This window comes from Ranitomeya variabilis, chromosome 1 (genome assembly GCF_051348905.1).
Source record: "Ranitomeya variabilis isolate aRanVar5 chromosome 1, aRanVar5.hap1, whole genome shotgun sequence".
Taxonomy (NCBI): domain Eukaryota; kingdom Metazoa; phylum Chordata; class Amphibia; order Anura; family Dendrobatidae; genus Ranitomeya; species Ranitomeya variabilis.
This window is the reverse complement of record NC_135232.1, coordinates 1,105,201,155-1,105,219,014: the sequence shown is the minus strand read 5'-3', so window position 1 is coordinate 1,105,219,014 and position 17,860 is coordinate 1,105,201,155. Positions and strand designations below refer to the sequence as shown.

At 43.8% G+C, this 17,860-nt stretch overlaps 1 protein-coding gene across 1 annotated transcript in view; it reads right to left on the bottom strand.

The window, feature by feature from the left end:
• Positions 1-17,860, bottom strand: part of STX18 (syntaxin 18) — a 195,408-nt gene that overhangs the window by 13,250 nt on the left and 164,298 nt on the right. Inside the window, exons 8-9 of the mRNA XM_077280133.1 lie at positions 14,135-14,193; positions 2,861-2,930 (exon numbers count right to left, since the gene is read on the bottom strand). Of these exons, the coding sequence (XP_077136248.1) occupies positions 2,861-2,930; positions 14,135-14,193 (129 nt within the window). The remainder of the gene's footprint in view (positions 1-2,860; positions 2,931-14,134; positions 14,194-17,860) is intronic.

Genomic DNA, 17,860 nt, shown 5'->3' with positions numbered 1-17,860 from the left:
AACTAGGTACCTCCAGCTGAGAAAGGAAACGACGGCATGCAGCAATTAGCAGAACAGTAATAGGCCAGATGGCCAATTATTTTGGTTTTAACGATTTTCTCATCGAGCTGCCATACAAGACCGAGATCCATCATATCGGAGGCTCCTAGTAGGGCTATTTTCTCGTCTGACTAATATGGTAATAAGACAGAGCTTTAATTGTGGCCATGGAAATGCCTAGACTGTGCTTTTTCCATGTTGCCCTTGAGTTGAACATTTGAGGAGGAAAAATTGCTAGAGACATGCTGCTTGACAAACCCCATATAAACGGTTGCAGCTATCAGGTTACATTCCTTAGTAACCAGACGGTCAAGTGACATGTTTTCTATACAGGGAAAATCCCTTAATTCTAATTCTGTAGCTAAAAATCCACAGAGGCTACTAATTTGGCTTGTTTTGGGCATGGAAAAGCATCTTCACAAGCGACATCCACAGATGATCTGTGGTTAGTTCTCTAAGATGTTTGGAACAACCTCCCTGCAGAGTTCCTACAAAAACAAGTGTGCAAGTCTATCTAGAAGAGTTCATGCTGTCACGTGGTTACCGCAACACAGAGGAGCCAGAAGACAGCAGCCTCCGATTGCTCCAACTCCTGCACTGAAAAGAAGCACTTCTGTTTAAATGGTACTAATTTATTTTGATAGTACAGGGCTTAATCGACCATGTTGGGAGCTCTAGGAATCTGAGCTCTGTAAGCCACTCCTAGCCCCTATATAATCTGGGACCCGACTGAAACCCGTTGTCAGAGCTAGCTTATGCTGCATGGCTTGGAGGAGAGGTTTTTTGGTGGTTATATGAGAAGGAGTTTGGAGGAGTTATCTGTGACTATTGCGTGGGTTTGTAAGTGTGATAATTCCCTTCCCTCTACTTTGGCTTTTCCCAGTCCTCCACTCCCCGATGCCATTCCTCTGTTATATGTTAGTGAATATTTGTATGCCTGATATTTTCATTTACCCTTGTTTGTGTTGCCTTGTCGGGTTGGTGTACTGCATTGCATGGCAGCTCCCCTCTTCGGTTGGTGTGGGAAGAGAACAGACGGAGGGCTGATTCAGGAGATAAAGCAAGGGTGGAGGCCCCGGCATCTTCACCTTCTGAAGTATCCCGGGAAATAGGAGGAGCTAGGGTGCCCCCTAGTGTTAGGGACAGGGAAGGAGCAGCTGGTCCCAGGTCAACAGACAGCTGAGTCGTGACACATGCGGTTTTGAAGGCAATGGGCGGTAACCCCAAATATTGCTGTGATGAAGATTTTTTTTTTTATGCTCTTTGCATTTTGTTGTTAAAAATAATCTATTAAAACTAATTTTTTTTTAAGCAGTCTCACTTTTTAGCATTTGTTCCACACTTGCCTAAAACGTTTGCACAATACTGTATTTTATAATTTAACAAAAAGTCTGAAGTTTTCTGAAGTCTCTCCTTTCCTGTGTGAGACACCATTGCATTGGGGAAGAGTAAGGTGTGCAGCAAGAAAACACAGGCGAGACCTGTGCTGCTGTCTTAGTGCTGAATATAGTTATGTGATGGATTCCTGGGTATTAGGAAGTATCAGAAGGCTAGAAACAGCAACTGAGATAAATGTTGCTACTGCCGCCTTCTTAAGCTTCTTTCTCACTTCCGTCGGTCGGGGTGCGTCCTAATGCAGTGAGGAGACGTATCAACGGATGTTGAGAAAATAGAGGAAAACGTGTGCAACGCATCCAGTGTTATGACGGATGTGTAGAAGGAGTTCCTGCCTGCATTTTCACGTATAAGATTCGATAGAGAGAGATTTTTCCCTGACTTGAAAATCCTTCCGGGCATGCTCAGAGTGAAAAAACGGGATGTGTCGCTGGATTCCTGTGTTTGACGGTCAGCAATGGATCCTGCGTCCATAGGCTTCCATTATAGCCAACGACGGACAGCGCAGGACCCGTCGCTGAGCGATTTTCCGACGTGCAGAAAAAAACTTTCCTCTGAACGTTTTCTCCGTACGACGGACCCTATTTTCCGACGGATCCAGTGCACGACGGATGAAAAGGATGGCCTTCCATCACAATCTGTCGCTAGTACAAGTCTATGGGGAAAAAACAGGATCCTGCAGAAAAATTTGCAGGATCCTGTTTTTTCAAAACTCGACGGATTTCGACGGGAGGAAGAAGACATAAGTGTGAAAGAGGCCTTAGTGTGCTGTGGTTATCTGTGTACAGTGTGTTGTTGGTCACATATTAACCCTTTACAGGCAGCTGAACCAATACTTTATCTTGGCTTGGCTTTATCATGGACCTCTTATTTCATGGCTGCTAGATAACAGTATTCAGTATCAAAGTTCAAGCTCCTGAAGGAAGCGAGCCAAATGTTCACCCGACTTGCATTTCGCCGATTTACTCAACGGTGAATCAATACACCATATTTGTCATTAGTTTTTGGAGAAATTATGATCATATTCTATTGACCAGCGAGTGGACAAAAAAGCCAAATCCTGCTCCACTTTGCAGTTCAGATGTATAGAATCAGATCACTTTTGGCATCCCCCAAAGAAGATAATCCGATGATTTTGAGCTTGTTGTGGTAGAAGGAGTAATGCGCTCCTGTAATACTGAGGGAAACCATCAGATCTTCTAACGACGAAATGTCTCAAAATTTCATTCATGGTCACTTTTTAGGCTTTTTGCATAGCCGATAGGTCCTCTAAGCCTAGATAGCATAGTCTGAGGACTCTTACATTTTTTAATACTGCTGCTGTACATGGATATGTTTACACACGCCTCTGTTGAGCCTATAAAGCAGCAATGGAAAGAGTTTACCAGGACGGTCAACCAGGGAAGCGGTCAATTTCCTATTTTACCTGCTGAAGAACCTTCTCCGTGAATATTTCTTGAAGTCTGGAGATTTCAACCACCTTCCCTTCTATTTGCCTGCAAAAAAAAAAAACCCAAAACCTGTTTAGTAAAATAAGAGGAACACAACCCAACCACAGAAAAGGCAAAGTACAAGTGTCCGTATATAAAGATCCCAAGTTTATAACCAATTATTGCTATAAAACATGATGAGGAGGTTTCACGTAGGACATTAAACACAAAGGTACTCTACATAAATAAAGCCAATATTATATCTGCCGTAACTCCAGGATGGACAACGCAAAGAGGAGCGGTCACTGAAAAAGGAGTGGAAGGAGGAGGCAGGGGCAGTGCGAGCCTGGAAAATCAGTCACAAAATTATAGCAAATTTAATAAAGCCATTTGTCATTGAATGGGAGCCGCTTCCTGGGTTACTAGATGAAAAAAAGTAGAATTGGCTAATTAAAAAAAAAAAATAGAAAAATCCAAATAAATATAAAAAAAAATATAAAAATTACTTCGATGTAAAAAGTATAATACGATAACATATGTAATAACAAGTATAGATATAACAGTCAGTTAAGCAGGAGCTGGGCTAGGAATAGAGCTGGAGTGACACAGGCTTCAGATCTACCATAGCTCTTCAGCCTCATTTGCATATCAATTGAAACACTGATTTCTCAGTAATGGAGGAACGGACTTGGCCATGTAAAGGTATCGCTGGACTTGTCTTTAAAAGAGCTCCATGCAGGTATTAATAGTTTGGGGGGGGTGGGTGGTAAGAACCTGCTGACGGAATACCTTTAAGCGCTGCGTCCTCTATTGTTTTTCCAGACAACAGCTCTGCAGGGAACTACAAGGGTTGTTCACCTTTGGGGACAGTTTTTTTTTTTTCCCATAAATGCATGTACACGGGGCAAAAAAAGAAAAACAAAACAAAAAAAAAACCAAGAAAACTTTTCTTTTTTGCAATTCGGCGGCACTATGAATGTTGCATCATTAGGCTTTTACAGATTCATGGTTTCCTGGAAATTCAACTTTGATATGGTCATAAATCAGCAGAGAGGAGCACTTCCAATGGATTATCAGAATAAGCTCACTGACCGATTCTCAGGTGACTCAATCTGCAGCCTGCGCAATAGACAGTGCAACGGAGAGGCTATAAAATGGAAAACACATTTAATAAAAAAAAATTGTTCCCAAAAGGTGGACAACCCCTTTAAATAGGGCCATGCAGCAATTTCCTACACATGTGGACTAGAGAGTGTGTGTGAGTGAGTGAGTGAGTGATAAGCCACAGTAAATCCCAACCGAAATGCTATGTCTTTACATTGTGAGGTAGGAATATCCCTTTAAGTACTTACCTCCTCTTATATGCAACAATCAGACCGTAAACAACTTATTTGCATTCCTATAGTAAGAGTACTGTCTCACAGTGGCACTTTTGTCGCTACGACGGTACGATCCGTGATGTTCCAGCGATATCCATACGATATCGCTGTGTCTGACACGCAGCAGCAATCAGGGACCCTGCTGAGAATCGTACGTCGTAGCAGATCGTTTGGAACTTTCTTTCGTCGCTGGATCTCCCGCTGTCATCGCTGCATCGGTGTGTGTGACAGCGATCCAGCGATGCGTTCGCTTGTAACCAGGGTAAACATCGGGTTACTAAGCGCAGGGCCGCGCTTAGTAACCCGATGTTTACCCTGGTTACCATCGTAAATGTAAAAAAAAAAAAAAAAAACAGTACATACTTACATTCCGATGTCCGTCAGGTCCCTGGCCGTCTGCTTCCCGCACTGACTGTGAGCGCCGGCCGGAAAGCAGGGCACAGCGAAGACGTCACCGCTGTGCTCTGCTTTTACTTTACGGCCGGCCGGCGCTCACAGTCAGTGCGGGAAGCAGACGGCCAGGGACCTGACGGACACCGGAATGTAAGTATGTACTGTTTTTTTTGGTTTTTTTTACATTTACGATGGTAACCAGGGTAAACATCGGGTTACTAAGCGCGGCCCTGCGCTTAGTAACCCGATGTTTACCCTGGTTACCCGGGGACTTCGGCATCGTTGGTCGCTGGAGAGCCGTCTGTGTGACAGCTCCCCAGCGACCACACAACGACTTACCAACGATCACGGCCAGGTCGTATCGCTGGTCGTGATCGTTGGTAAATCGTTTGGTGTGACGGTACCCTAACACTGGTAGGACAATTAGATTGCAAGCTCTGTGGCAACAGCAATGGACTTTTTCTCTGTAGGGTGAAGCATACCAGGAGGAGGAATAATTCAGATCCTTTACATGCATGGAGAAGGGCACTGCTAGTCACTGAGGCTGCACTCGCAGCAGCTCATTCATCAGTGGCTCTGAGGCTGGACGCTGGCATCTTGGCACCATCCAGGTTGAAAACTATTTATCCCCAGACATAGACACCTCTCCATTACTAAGCCGTGGGTTTTATGTCACCTGACAATACAAAGGTGACATCAACCCCACAAATATGAACAACCCCACTTGCCACAGCTACAGGGCAAGTGGGAAGAGCCAGGCACAGCGCCAGAATTAGGGCATCTAATAGATGCGCCTTTTCTGGGCAGCTGTGGGCTGTTATTTTTAGACTGGGGGGGGGGGGGAGCCACAATCCATGGTCCCTTACCAACCCGAGAATACCAGCCCCCAGCTATCTGCTTTAGGAAGACTGGTTGGTCAAAAATAGGGGGGGACCCCACGCCTTTTTTTAATTATTTAAATAAAAAAATCAGTGTGGGGACCCCTCTATTCTTGATTACCAACCTTGCCAATGCTGATGGCTGAGGGTTGCAGCCCACAGCTGCCTGTTTTGCCTGGCTGGTTATCAAAAATACAGGAGAACCCATGCAGGTTTTTTAAATTATTTATTTAGAGCGCGGGTGCCGGCTGATGAATACTCCCATCAGCCGCTCCTGCTCTCACTGCAGCACCAGGCATCGGCCGATGGAAGCAGTAGTCCCATCAGCCGGCGCCAGTGACCGGAGGTAAACTTTATACCTCCGATCACAGCGGTGGACTCACACTGTCATCTGACAGCATAGGAACCGCAGTTGTCTGACCGGCGAGGATGGTTTCACCGCTGATCAGAAGCGGAGTTTGCCGCCCTGTCAATCACATAACAGCACAACAAACACCGGGTGTTCGGGGGCCGAATCCAAACTGTAACACAGACTTCCTGGTGAAGTTCGTGTTCGGTGACTGTGCCCGAATAGGAGGTGTTCGGTACGGACGCCGAACTTTACTGTTCGGGTTCGCCCATTTTTAAACGCAACATAAGGTGCAATGAGCGTTTTTTTTTTTTTGCATTAATTCACTGCCAAATTGAAAAAAAAAAAAAAAATAAGAAGCTAATATGCTAATAATCCATCAACAATCAGAAATGTATTTATAGCATCTCCCCAGCTTGTCGTAAAGAGATGAGGCTCATCATCTGCAGAAGTGTGAAGCATCTCATCCTCCAGAACTTAAATTTTTAAGAAAAACCTTCCCTATAATTCAGTGGCGGAACTACAGTCCAATAGGCTCCGATGAAAGATTTGGTCCACTCCAAACAAGCATGTTGGTCAGTTGTATGGGCCCTTGTAGCCTTCCAATCTAACCACCGGAGAGTTTCAGTGAAAACATTCCAGGCTGCAACCGTGCAGCCAGGCTCTGATTCATGCTACACGTGGTTTTGGCAGCAAGAATCGACTGACCGGTAAACTGGCCCCACCAACTATCAATTCAGAGGCAAGACGCGCTATTGACATCACAACCCCACATACCCGCTTAGATGCTGCACGATCGACAGATATTGTGCACGCGTCCTGTTACAGGGATGCAACACTACAGGTTGTCATGAGAGGTGGTGAGTTCTCCTTCAATGGAAGTCTTCAAACAGAGACTGGACAGTCATCTGTCTGAGATGACCCTGGAGGTCCCTTCCAACTCTAACATTCCATGATTCTATCACTTCCTATATGAAACCCCTTTCAATGTTTTTTTTTTCTGCCATTGTGAATGAATAGATAAGTGGAAAAAAAATTGGAATTTTGGGGTCAGGGTCAGATACAGGATGGTTTGTCTACACTGCTGTGTATTTTACTTGATTTTAAATGGTCTCTCTTAGACGGTCAGGCTTTGCATATTTGTGAATAAATACATTTCTTTAAATAGTATCTTTCCCCTTCTTGCATTTTTGTTGTTTGGATTTTTTCTTTTTTACTGTTTAATGAGAACTATTCTCATTGGAGAAAAATAGAATTTAGAAATGTGATGCTGAGTCGCTTATCACAGATAAAGGATAGTCAAGGAGTCAGAGGTTAAAAGCCAGGAGGGAACATCATAAACAGACAGAAGAGACAAAGGTGTAGTCGGGTGACGGTCCGAGGTCAGAATACCAGGAGGAAAGCGGATCAAAGCAAAGGGAGCAGGCAAAACGGATGGTCAGAACAAGGTCTAACGTCAGGCAGCAAAAAGATCCACAAGCAAACCACTAGGCACAGAGAGCAACTAATACTTATTTCATGCAATAAAATACAAGGGTGATTTGTTTTTTGACGATTTTGTATCTTACAGTTGAAGTGTACCTACGATAAAAATTATAGACCTCTCCATTCTTTGTAGGTAGGAAAGCTTGCAAAGTCGTCAGTGTATCAAATACTTATTTTCCCCACTGTATGTATGTGTAAATTATATATAGTGTCTTTTTTAACACATTATAGAGGTCACGGAAAAAAATGCTAAAACTTATATAATCTGATGCCTCAAGTCTCCACTAGGGGGAGCTCCTGGATATGGATCTATACACTTACTACGCAAATTGTCTCTTCAGAGAGAGAGAAAGAGGACTAGAACTCTAGTGCCACCTATTGGAAGTAGCAATCCTAACAGTCAATGTCGACCCTTTAACGAGCCTTGTCACATGACTTAGGATAATAGCCAAACAAGAATCTCAGTTTGCAGACACTGTGTTTCGGGATACTGCCCCTCGTCAGTGCAAAGTGGAGATCTGGTTTGGCTGATTGAGAGGCGTCTGACCGGGATCCAAGAACTATCGGTTCTCCTTGCGGAGAGTGACATGTTAAGCATGTCGAGATGAGGAGACTTAAAGCCGCAATGCTCCTCTGGGAAATATGCAAATTGTCTCTTCAGAGAGGAAGAGGACTAGAATTCTAGTGCCACCTATTGGCCACACTTACTACTGCAATGTGTGGAAGCGCCTACATTTTTATGCATGAGAGAATAAAAAGCACAGACCATTTCAGCAAAAGGAAAAAATCGAGCGCTGGTCTTCCCCTCATCACAGGCCCATAGATGTTGTGTGGGCTCCAACAGAACATCCAGTAATGACACTTGTGCAGTCACTTGTTTCTTTCAGGTTATGATTATAGCCAATTGTAATAGGAGACTTGTACTGATTAAAAAAAAAACAGAAAACATTCATATCCCCCCTTTTTTTTCTAATAATCTGGTGCCTCCAGTTCTGGAGGAAGACGGGAAGAACAATCAATATTGGCAACGGAACATTCTATGAGTCAAGTTTTCAATGTTCCGCACTGCATGCACCAGGCAGCCGGGATCCACCACCCACACCTCCCTATTAATAGTCCTCCAGTCATATGTAGCTAATGTTCATGTTCGGCTGTGTTTTCATCAATGGGAGCCATAAATTATCCTCCGTTTAGCAGACAATATAAATCAAATCCTGTTAAAGTAAAGGCGTTTGGGTTCTGTAAATGAAACAGAAGACATTGGATTTATCCTCATGAATGGAGGCAGCACAGCAAAGAGCGTGGAGCATAGAGCACCAATCAAAGAGCGCCAACCATGGAGCACAAAGCGCCGAACAAAGAGCGCCGACCATGGAGCAAAGAGCACCGAACAAAGAGCGCCGACCATGGAGCACAGAGCGCCGACCATGGAGCACAGAGCGCTGAACAAAGAGCGCCGACCATGGAGCACAGAGCGCCAACCATGGAGCACAGAGAAACCGCACAAAGAGCGCCGATCATGGAGCACAGAGCGCCGAACAAAGAGCGCCGACCATGGAGCACAGAGCGCCGAACAAAGAGCGCCAGCCATGGAGCACAGAGCGCCGAACAAAGAGCGCCGACCATGGAGCACAGAGTGCCGAACAAAGAGCGCCAGCCATGGAGCACAGAGCGCCGAAAAAAGCGCCAGCCATGGAGCACAGGGCATAGAGCGCCAAAAAAAAGAGAGCCAACCATGGAGCACAGAGCGCCGAACAAAGAGCGCTGAGCATGGAGCATAGAGCACCGAACAAAAAGCGCCGGCCATGGAGCACAGAGAATAGAGCGCAGACCATGGAGCACAGAGAGCTGAACAATGAGCGCCGACCATGGAGCACAGAGCGCTGAACAAAGAGCGCCAACCATGGAGGAAAGAGCGCCAAACAAAGGGTGCCGACCATGGAGGAAAGAGCACAGAGCGCTGACCATGGCAAACAGAGCGCCAAAGAAAGAGCGCCGAGCAAAGAGCACAGAACAATGAGTGCCAAGCAATGAGCGCCAACCATAGAGCACAGAGCATAGAGCGCTGAACACTGTACAGGTCACAATAACCTGTCTGGACATCAGCATGATAAAGTCAGGAGTCATCCAATGGTGAGAGAAGTGAGGTGAAGCAGCTAGGGGAAGCCAAACACACACTTGTGACTCTACAAGGGGCTGTCTACCTTGGGGGACAAGTTACATTTTTACTCATATTCATGCATTAGGAGCTAAAAATCATATTTGTAGTTTAGTTTAATTAAACATGTTGCACTGTTTGCCTTCTACATATCTGTATATGGATACACCAAAATGGGAATGGTTGGTGATATCAACTTCCTGTTTGTGGCACATTAGTATATGGGAGGGGGAAAACTTTTCAAGATGGGTGGTGACCATGGCGGCCATTTTGAAGTTGGCCATTTTGGATCCAACTTTTTTCCAATGGGATGACGGTCATGTGACACATCAAACTTATTGAGAATTTCATAAGAAAAACAATGGTGTGTGTGTGGTTTTAAAATAACTTTATTCTTTCATGAGTTATTTACAAGTTTCTCTTTGTTTACAGCCATTGACATGTCGCAGAGGTTAACACGTGAGGAGCGGGTAGAAATTGTGTTGATGTCTGGTGAACGCAGTACCCGGGTCATTGCTGCAGATTTCAATGCAAGACCCCCTACGCAAGAAAACTGTCACCATTCCCATGTTATTTAGGTGTATCCATATAAATGGCCCACCCAAAAAAGTTTGCCTCATCACTGAACATAATGTTATGTGTAAACTGAGGGTCCTGTTCCAATTTTTGTTTTGCCCATTCTGCAAACTCAGCGCGCCGATCTGGGTCATCGTCGTTGAGAGGCTGCAGCAGTTGGATTTTGTAAGGGTGCCATTTGTGAGTAGCTAATATCCGCCAAAAGATGGCTGATGCCAGATCGGCGCGCTGAATTTGCAGAATGGGCAAAACAAAAATTGGAACATGTTATTCTTCCTTGAAATGTAGGAATAAATTGTCAAAGGGGTGTTACAATTCTTGTGTATCAGGTCCAGACGCAATATGATACTGAAATACAATGTAAGGACCACTAGGGAATGGTAGCCAGGTGGAATAACAGAGGAACGGCACAAAAAGTATGCTTTTGTGTTTATGGTTGGAGGCATTTGCTCATTTGGACGTGTCAGGAGACCGATCCTCACTAACATCTGTACAAGTAATGTTCACAAATGATGGAAAACCACTATAAATGTCACACATTTCCTTACAATAAAACGCCGGCCTATATGCAGAATATCAACACAGATCTGTGTGCGTAATTAGGCATTCGGCCTGTAATTATGGCCGCTCTTTGCTCCCGTCCCTCCGTAGTGAATAGTAAAAGACAGCACCTCGATGGTGGAGACCAGCCTGACTACAGGGGAAGGAGGACAGCAAGGGCGACAACTCCTCCATCGTTGTCTGGATGCCATGGAGAAAGGCTTTTGCTTAAAAACACCTGCACTTTGGCGATATATTTATGGATGCCGCTTACATCTGATACATTACCGCATGTTAACCCCTTAGCCTCCTGTACAATTCTAGTGAAATGCAGAAACGTTCACTCCATTACTCCCTAGGGGCAGACTGACATCAAAGTTTTATTAATTTATGTGCGGAATTTTACATATTTTTTTCCCATATGGGCATAATATCTTAGTGACAACATTAGGAAGCAGCAGCCAGGTAACGCCCTGAAGTCCTACTGGGATGATCACTATTACATCTTGATCAGACGTCTGTACTTATTATAATCTTTAGTGTTATTCACATCCCCATGTTTTTTCACAAATCATGCACTCGACATAAAAATAAAAATAAAAAATTGCGGCGACATGTCAGTTTTTGGTCATGGATCGAAGTCACTAAGACAAGTCTATGGGTTTATGAAAATCACGAGCAGAACATGGAAACTGTGTTATCCATTCGCAACAATTCAATGGGGAAGATAGACTTTGGCTTTTTTTTATATACAAGAAAATCACAGATTAAAAGGGGTATTCTCAAATTTGGAACCTATGCTTTATCTATAGAGGAGAACATATCCTATGTGCAACCAGTGCAGGCATCTAAGAGGTCAGGGGGCCACTTCGTCCTTCAAAGCAGGTTGCATTGAAAATGAGGAGCTCCTGGACTGCAAAGGGCACATATATTGTTCTTTCACAGAGGTCCTCTTCTGTCACTGTCCACCCCTGGGATACTGGATAACTGCCCAATTACTGTGACACCTGCAGAACCCATGAACCAGGGCTCTGAAGACCCCCTGTCAATGGAATTGTGGTCGAGCATGCACACATCTGCTCCATTCATGGTAGAACCTGAGAAAGAAGAGCGCAGCAATCGACTGGTCTTCGGCAATGACATAAGAATGAATACATCGGCAGTGCTCATGATCCCCCAAGGCTTTATTCAGGTTCTCTGGACAGGTGGGGGTCCCAGTGGTCTGACCCTTAGTGATCGGAAAGTTATCTCCTATCCCCCTATGCTGTGAATAGGGAATTACTTCCAAACTTGGTACAACTTCTGGTCCAGTCTCCACGTTGGCACTCCTTGGCAGCTGGGTCAGGGCAGTGCGAGATTCCTCGGCTAGCACTTGAATGAAGTTATCCTGGGCTCCACTTGTGATCACTAGGTCCCCATAATCACGACACACGTCATGACATCGCGAAAGGCGAAGAAATTAAATGACGCATCCAGAATACCGGCATTTGAAGTGGCCCGGCTGCCAACGTAGACTTTAAGACCAGGGTCTTGTGAACAGTCATTCATTTGATGACCCCTATGCAAAATTACTTTTCTCCTGCATGGCCACCACTCCCAACAGCAATTACAGAGGATCCCAAAGGTTTCTGAAACCAGACCCATGGAGGAGATCATGTGTAAGCCGGGCCGGCATCGTTATCGCATCATAGTATTGAAATAACGCCTTTAGTTGGCTGAAGCAAGAAGTTCTTTCTATAGAGTTGACTGCCTCTCCATCCTACACAGGCTTCATTTTTGGCTTCTCCTTTGCAGGTGTCAATGGAGAACTTTCCGAGTTTTTGTTGTTATTTGTTGTAACAAATCCTGCGCAGACTGGTGGCTAGAAACAGAAGCCATGACCTGCGTCAGCAGAGCCTTAGCTCTCTGCTGTGATGTCATACATGTAAGATATGATGTAATCAGGTGCAGTTTTAACATGAAGTCATCACATGTAAGTAGACATACAGTGGGGAAAATAAGTATTTGATACACTGCGGATATTGCAGGTTCTCTCACCTACAAATAATTAAGAGGTCTGTAATTTGCATTGTAGATGTAAGAGACAGAATCTAAAAATAAAAATCAGAAAATCACATAGTATGATTTTTCAATAGTTAAATAGCTTTTTGCATTAAATAAGTATTTGATCACCTACCAACCAGCAAGAATTCTGGCTCTCACAGACCTGTTAGTTTTTCTTTAAGAATCCCATCTACTCATTACCTGTATAGAAGACGCCTGTCCGCACACTCAATCACAATCCAACCTCTCCACCATGGCCAAGACCAAAGAGCTGTCTAAGGACACCAGGGACAAAATTGTAGACCTGAACAAGGCTAGCATGGTCTGAAATGCTGCTCACACCAGCACATATCAAGGCCCATTTAAAGTTCGCCAATGACCATCTGGATGATCCAGAGGAGGCATGGGCAAAGATCATGTGGTCAGATGAAACCAAAATAGAAGTTTTAGAGTATGAACTCCACTTGTTCGGTTTAGAGGAAGAAGAAGGACGAGTACATCCCCAAGAACACCATCCCAACCATGAAGCATGGTGGGGGAAACATCATACTTTGGGGGTGCTTTTCAGCAAAGGGGACAGAATGACTACATCGTATTGAAGGGAGGATGGATGAGGTCATGTATCGCAAGATTTTGGCCAACAACCTCTTTCCCTCAGTAAGAGCATTGAAGATGGGTCGTGGCTGGGTCTTCCAGCATGACAATGACCAGAAGCTTGCAGCCAGGGCAACTAAGGAGTGGCTCCGTAAGAAGCATTTCAAGTTCCTGAAGTGGCCTAGCCAGTCTCCAGACCTGAAACCAATAGAAAATCTTTGGTGGGAGAAAAAAACTCAATGATGCCCAGCAACAACCCCGAAATCTGAAAGATCTGGAGAAGATCTGTATGGAGCAGTGGGCCAAAATCCCTGCTGCAGTGTGTGCAAACTTGGTCAGGAACTACAGAAAACGTCTGACCTCTGTAATTGCAAACAAAGGTTTCTGTACCAAATATTAAGTTCTGTTTTTCTATTGTATCAAATACTTATTTCATGCAATAAAATGATAATTATATAAAACCAATACAGTTTGATTTTCAGGATTTTTCTTTAAGATTCTGTCTCTCACAGGTGAAGTGTACCTACGATAAAAATTACAGACCTCTCCATTCTTTGTAGGTGGGAAAAATCGACAGTGTATCAAATACAGATTTTCCCCACTGTATCGGACGATTTGAGGTTCGCCATCACAACACAAGTCAGAAGAGGGAATTTCAGCAGTGGAACCTCAGGTTTTAAGCGTCAGAAGGGACAGTGCAGAAATTGTTTTACCCGGCCAATCGGACGTTGGGCACACAGAGACACTACTGAGCACTACGCGGCATGGTGGTGGAAGTAAGCGGCCGTTGGCCGGCCGTTATTGATGGTAAAGTAAGATATTGCAGGAATATAAATGGGTTTATGTCAAGCTGAAGTTCATAGGAAAAAGATTACCTTACTTCATCGCACAGACTGTTCATCTCGCTGACGAGTCTCTGGTTCTCCTGTTCGAACTGTAACAAAACAAAATGTGCGTATTAATGACCAGAAACTCTCTACGGTGAGACACAAGGCAATGCAGGTATGTGCAAGCACCGGGTGATGGACAATCCACCATGACCGGATCCAGGTTTGTACCGGCCCTTGGGTGACAAAGTCCTAATTGGCCCCTCTTTAGGTTTTAGAACGCAAATAAAAAAAGAAAATTGAAAGCCAAGAAGTATCAGGGCTTGTTTTGCTGTACGAGCTGTAGTTTTTAACCGGGGCAACATTTTGGGAGGTGAAGTGACTAGTGATTCTGTTATTTAGATGTTTTTTCAGTTTGACATTCACAGTACGAGATAAATTTGATATTTTATCAGTTAAGCACATGGTGAAACCAAATATGTTCATTTTTTTCTAATTTTTATTTAAAAGATTTTTCAGTTTTACATTTTTTTTTTATATATATATATTTTTTTATTTCAGTCGTCTTGTGACTGCTTGTAAAGTACACTGCACTACTATAATATTGCAGTGTATTGTAAAATTACGACGCTCAGGTGTACAAACGTGTATACACAGGGACCATCAGTAGGCTGCCATGACCATGACCATCAAATTGCCGGGGTAGGGTATTAAAAAGGGTGATGAAGGACTAAAAGGAACCTCTCGCTCCCATTTTCAACCTCTCAAATGCTGCTGTCACAATTGACAGTATCATCTAAGATGTCAAACAGCAGTTAAATCCTTGGTGCCAGTTATATAGAGGGGGCACAGCTTGAGCATGAGCCATAGATACAATGGATATCACTTATAGAAATCCAGGCGAAGGGGTCCACTGTACTTGCCTGAGTTCACTGCACTTTCCTGAGTTCACTGCGCTGGGGCGCTCACGCCTTTGGCAAAGGTGAAATTAAAGGATCAGACTACACATTGTTTGTTTGTAGTCTGTTACCATGGAGACGCATCAGCTTGCTTATGAGTTGTAAACATAAAAATGTTTTAAAATGTTTTAAAGACGACCTTTTGTGACAATGGAACATTTCCTACTTGACATATCCTGGAGCAAATTAGCATCTATCAGTAAAATATCATTTACAGCATCTCCCTCCTGACGCCTCCTCTAATAGCAGAAATGTTCAGCACATTTTTTTGGCTATACAGTAGTCAGCCATTGAAGTCTGGGTGGTGGAAAAGCAATCAGTGGCGTCGACAGCAGCCGGCATCAATCCTTCACAATCAATTTAGCACGTACAATTTGTCTACGGGAATAAAAGGGATATCCAAAAAAAAGAGCAGATCTCTCATCTGGAAGGATTACTGGAAGTATATGAGCAAGATGTATCAGCTTTCGCTAAAACATATAATCTTTACATATTCACTCCTTACGCCAACCAGGCGTGACAAATCATTGTTCTAGCCTTAGCCGTGCCAAGTATCACGTCTTAAAACCCATCCATTTTTCTACGCTGGCCTCCTGATTTATGCACAGAAGTGTGAGAAGCAACAAGTAAATTAGAAAAAAAAAAAGGTTTTAACCATTTATTTCTATCAGTAAAGAGAACTAATAAAGACACAGTATCCTCTTCTATACACTGAAAATGCAGCATGTCTTGGAATTATGGAAATCACAGAATGGATAGAGACGTTACCGAAATCGAAATCCCCGGACATACAATCTTGGCTGCTATCAATGACTGTCTGAGGAACAAATCATCAAGATCCGCTGCTGGCAGCTTCCTTTACAATTGACGATTAATGACGTCCCAGATCTCCTCAATAGGAGACAGGTCCAGGGACCATGGTAGCACATCTAGAAAACGCAGGGCGCTCATAGTACCAGCAAGATGTGGCCTGATGCCATTGTGTTGAAATCCAGCTCTTGGACACCTTTGGAAAAATGGCTGTACCACTGGTTAACTCACTGTTGATGAAACTGTTCACATAATGAAATTCCTTTAATCTGGCATTCCAACTAAGTGCCCCCTAATACACAGTGCAAGTAAGGCCGGGGTCACACTACCGTCGAATACGGGGAGTGCTATGTGAGGAAACATTGCATACCACTCGGCCCAGTGTTAATCTATGGGGCAGCTCACATCACCGTTTATTTTTTTTTTTTTTTAGACGTATTCGACGTGCGTGTAAAATCACAGCATGCGATAGAAGAAAAGCCAGCAATTCATTTGCCACGTACAGTAATATCAGAGAGTGACAGGATAGAATAGATAGAATACATATACAGTGAAGGAAATAAGTATTTGACCCCTTGCTGATTTTGTAAGTTTTACCACTGACAAAGACATGAACAGTCTATAATTTTAAGGGTAGGTTAGTTTTAACATTGAGAGATAGAATATCAAAAATGAAATTCAGAAAATCACATTGTATAAATTATATACATTCATTTGCATTTTGCAGTGAGAAATAAGTATTTGATTCCCTACCAACCATTAAGAGTTCTGTCTCCTACAGACCAATTAGACGCTTGTAATCAACTCGTTACCTGCATTAAAGACGGATGTCTTACATAGTCACCTTTATAAAAGACTTCTGTCCACAGACTCAATTAATCAGTCAGACTCTAACCTCTACAACATGGGCAAGACCAAAGAGCTTTATAAGGATGTCAGGGACAAGATCATAGACCTGCACAAAGCTGGAATGGGCTACAAAACCATAAGACGCTGGGTGAGAAGGAGACAACTGTTGGCGCAATAGTAAGAAAATGGAAGAAATACAAAATGACTGTCAATCGACATCGATCAGGGGAACTTGTTAATGATCTCAAGGCAGCTGGGACCACAGTCACCAAGAAAACCATTGGTAACACATTACACCGTAAAGGTTTAAAATCCTGCAGTGCCCGCAAGGTCCCCCTGCTCAAGAAGGCACATGGGCAGGCCAGTCTGAAGTTTGCCAATGAACACCTGGATGATTCTGTGAGTGATTTGGAGAAGGTGCTGTGGTCAGATGAGACAAAAATTGAGGTCTTTGGCATTAACTCAACTTGCCGTGTTTGGAGGAGGAGAAATGCTACCTATGACCCAAAGAACGCCGTCCCCACTGTCAAGCATGGAGGGGGAAACAATGTTTTGGGGGTGTTTCTCTGCTAAGGGCACATGACCGCATCAATGGGAGAATGGACGGAGCCTTGTATCGTAAAATCCTGAGTGACAACCTCCTTCCTCCACCAGGAAATTAAAAATGGGTCACGGCAACAAAGGAGAGGCTCAAAAAGAAGCACATTAAGGTCATGGAGTGGCCTAGCCAGTCTCCAGACCTTAATCCCACAGAAAGCTTATGGAGGAAGTTGAAGCTCCGAGTTGACAAGCGACAGACTCAAAATCTTAATGATTTTTAGAGATGATCTGCAAAGAGGAGTGGACAAAAATTCCTCCTGACATGTACACAAAGCCCATCATCAACTACAAAAAAAGTCTGACTGCTGTGCTTGCCAACAAGGGTTTTACCCTCTTTGTGGGGTGTGTCAGTGACTGCCTTCTGGACATCTGTCAAGTCAGCAGTCTTCCCCATGATTGTGGAGACTACTGAAACAGACTAAGGGACCTTTTTAAACGCTTAGGAAGCCTTTTCAGGTGTTTTTTGTTAATTTTTCTAATTTACTGAGATAATGACTTTTGGGTTTTCATTGGCTGTAAGCCATAATCATCAACATTAACAGAAATAAACACTTGA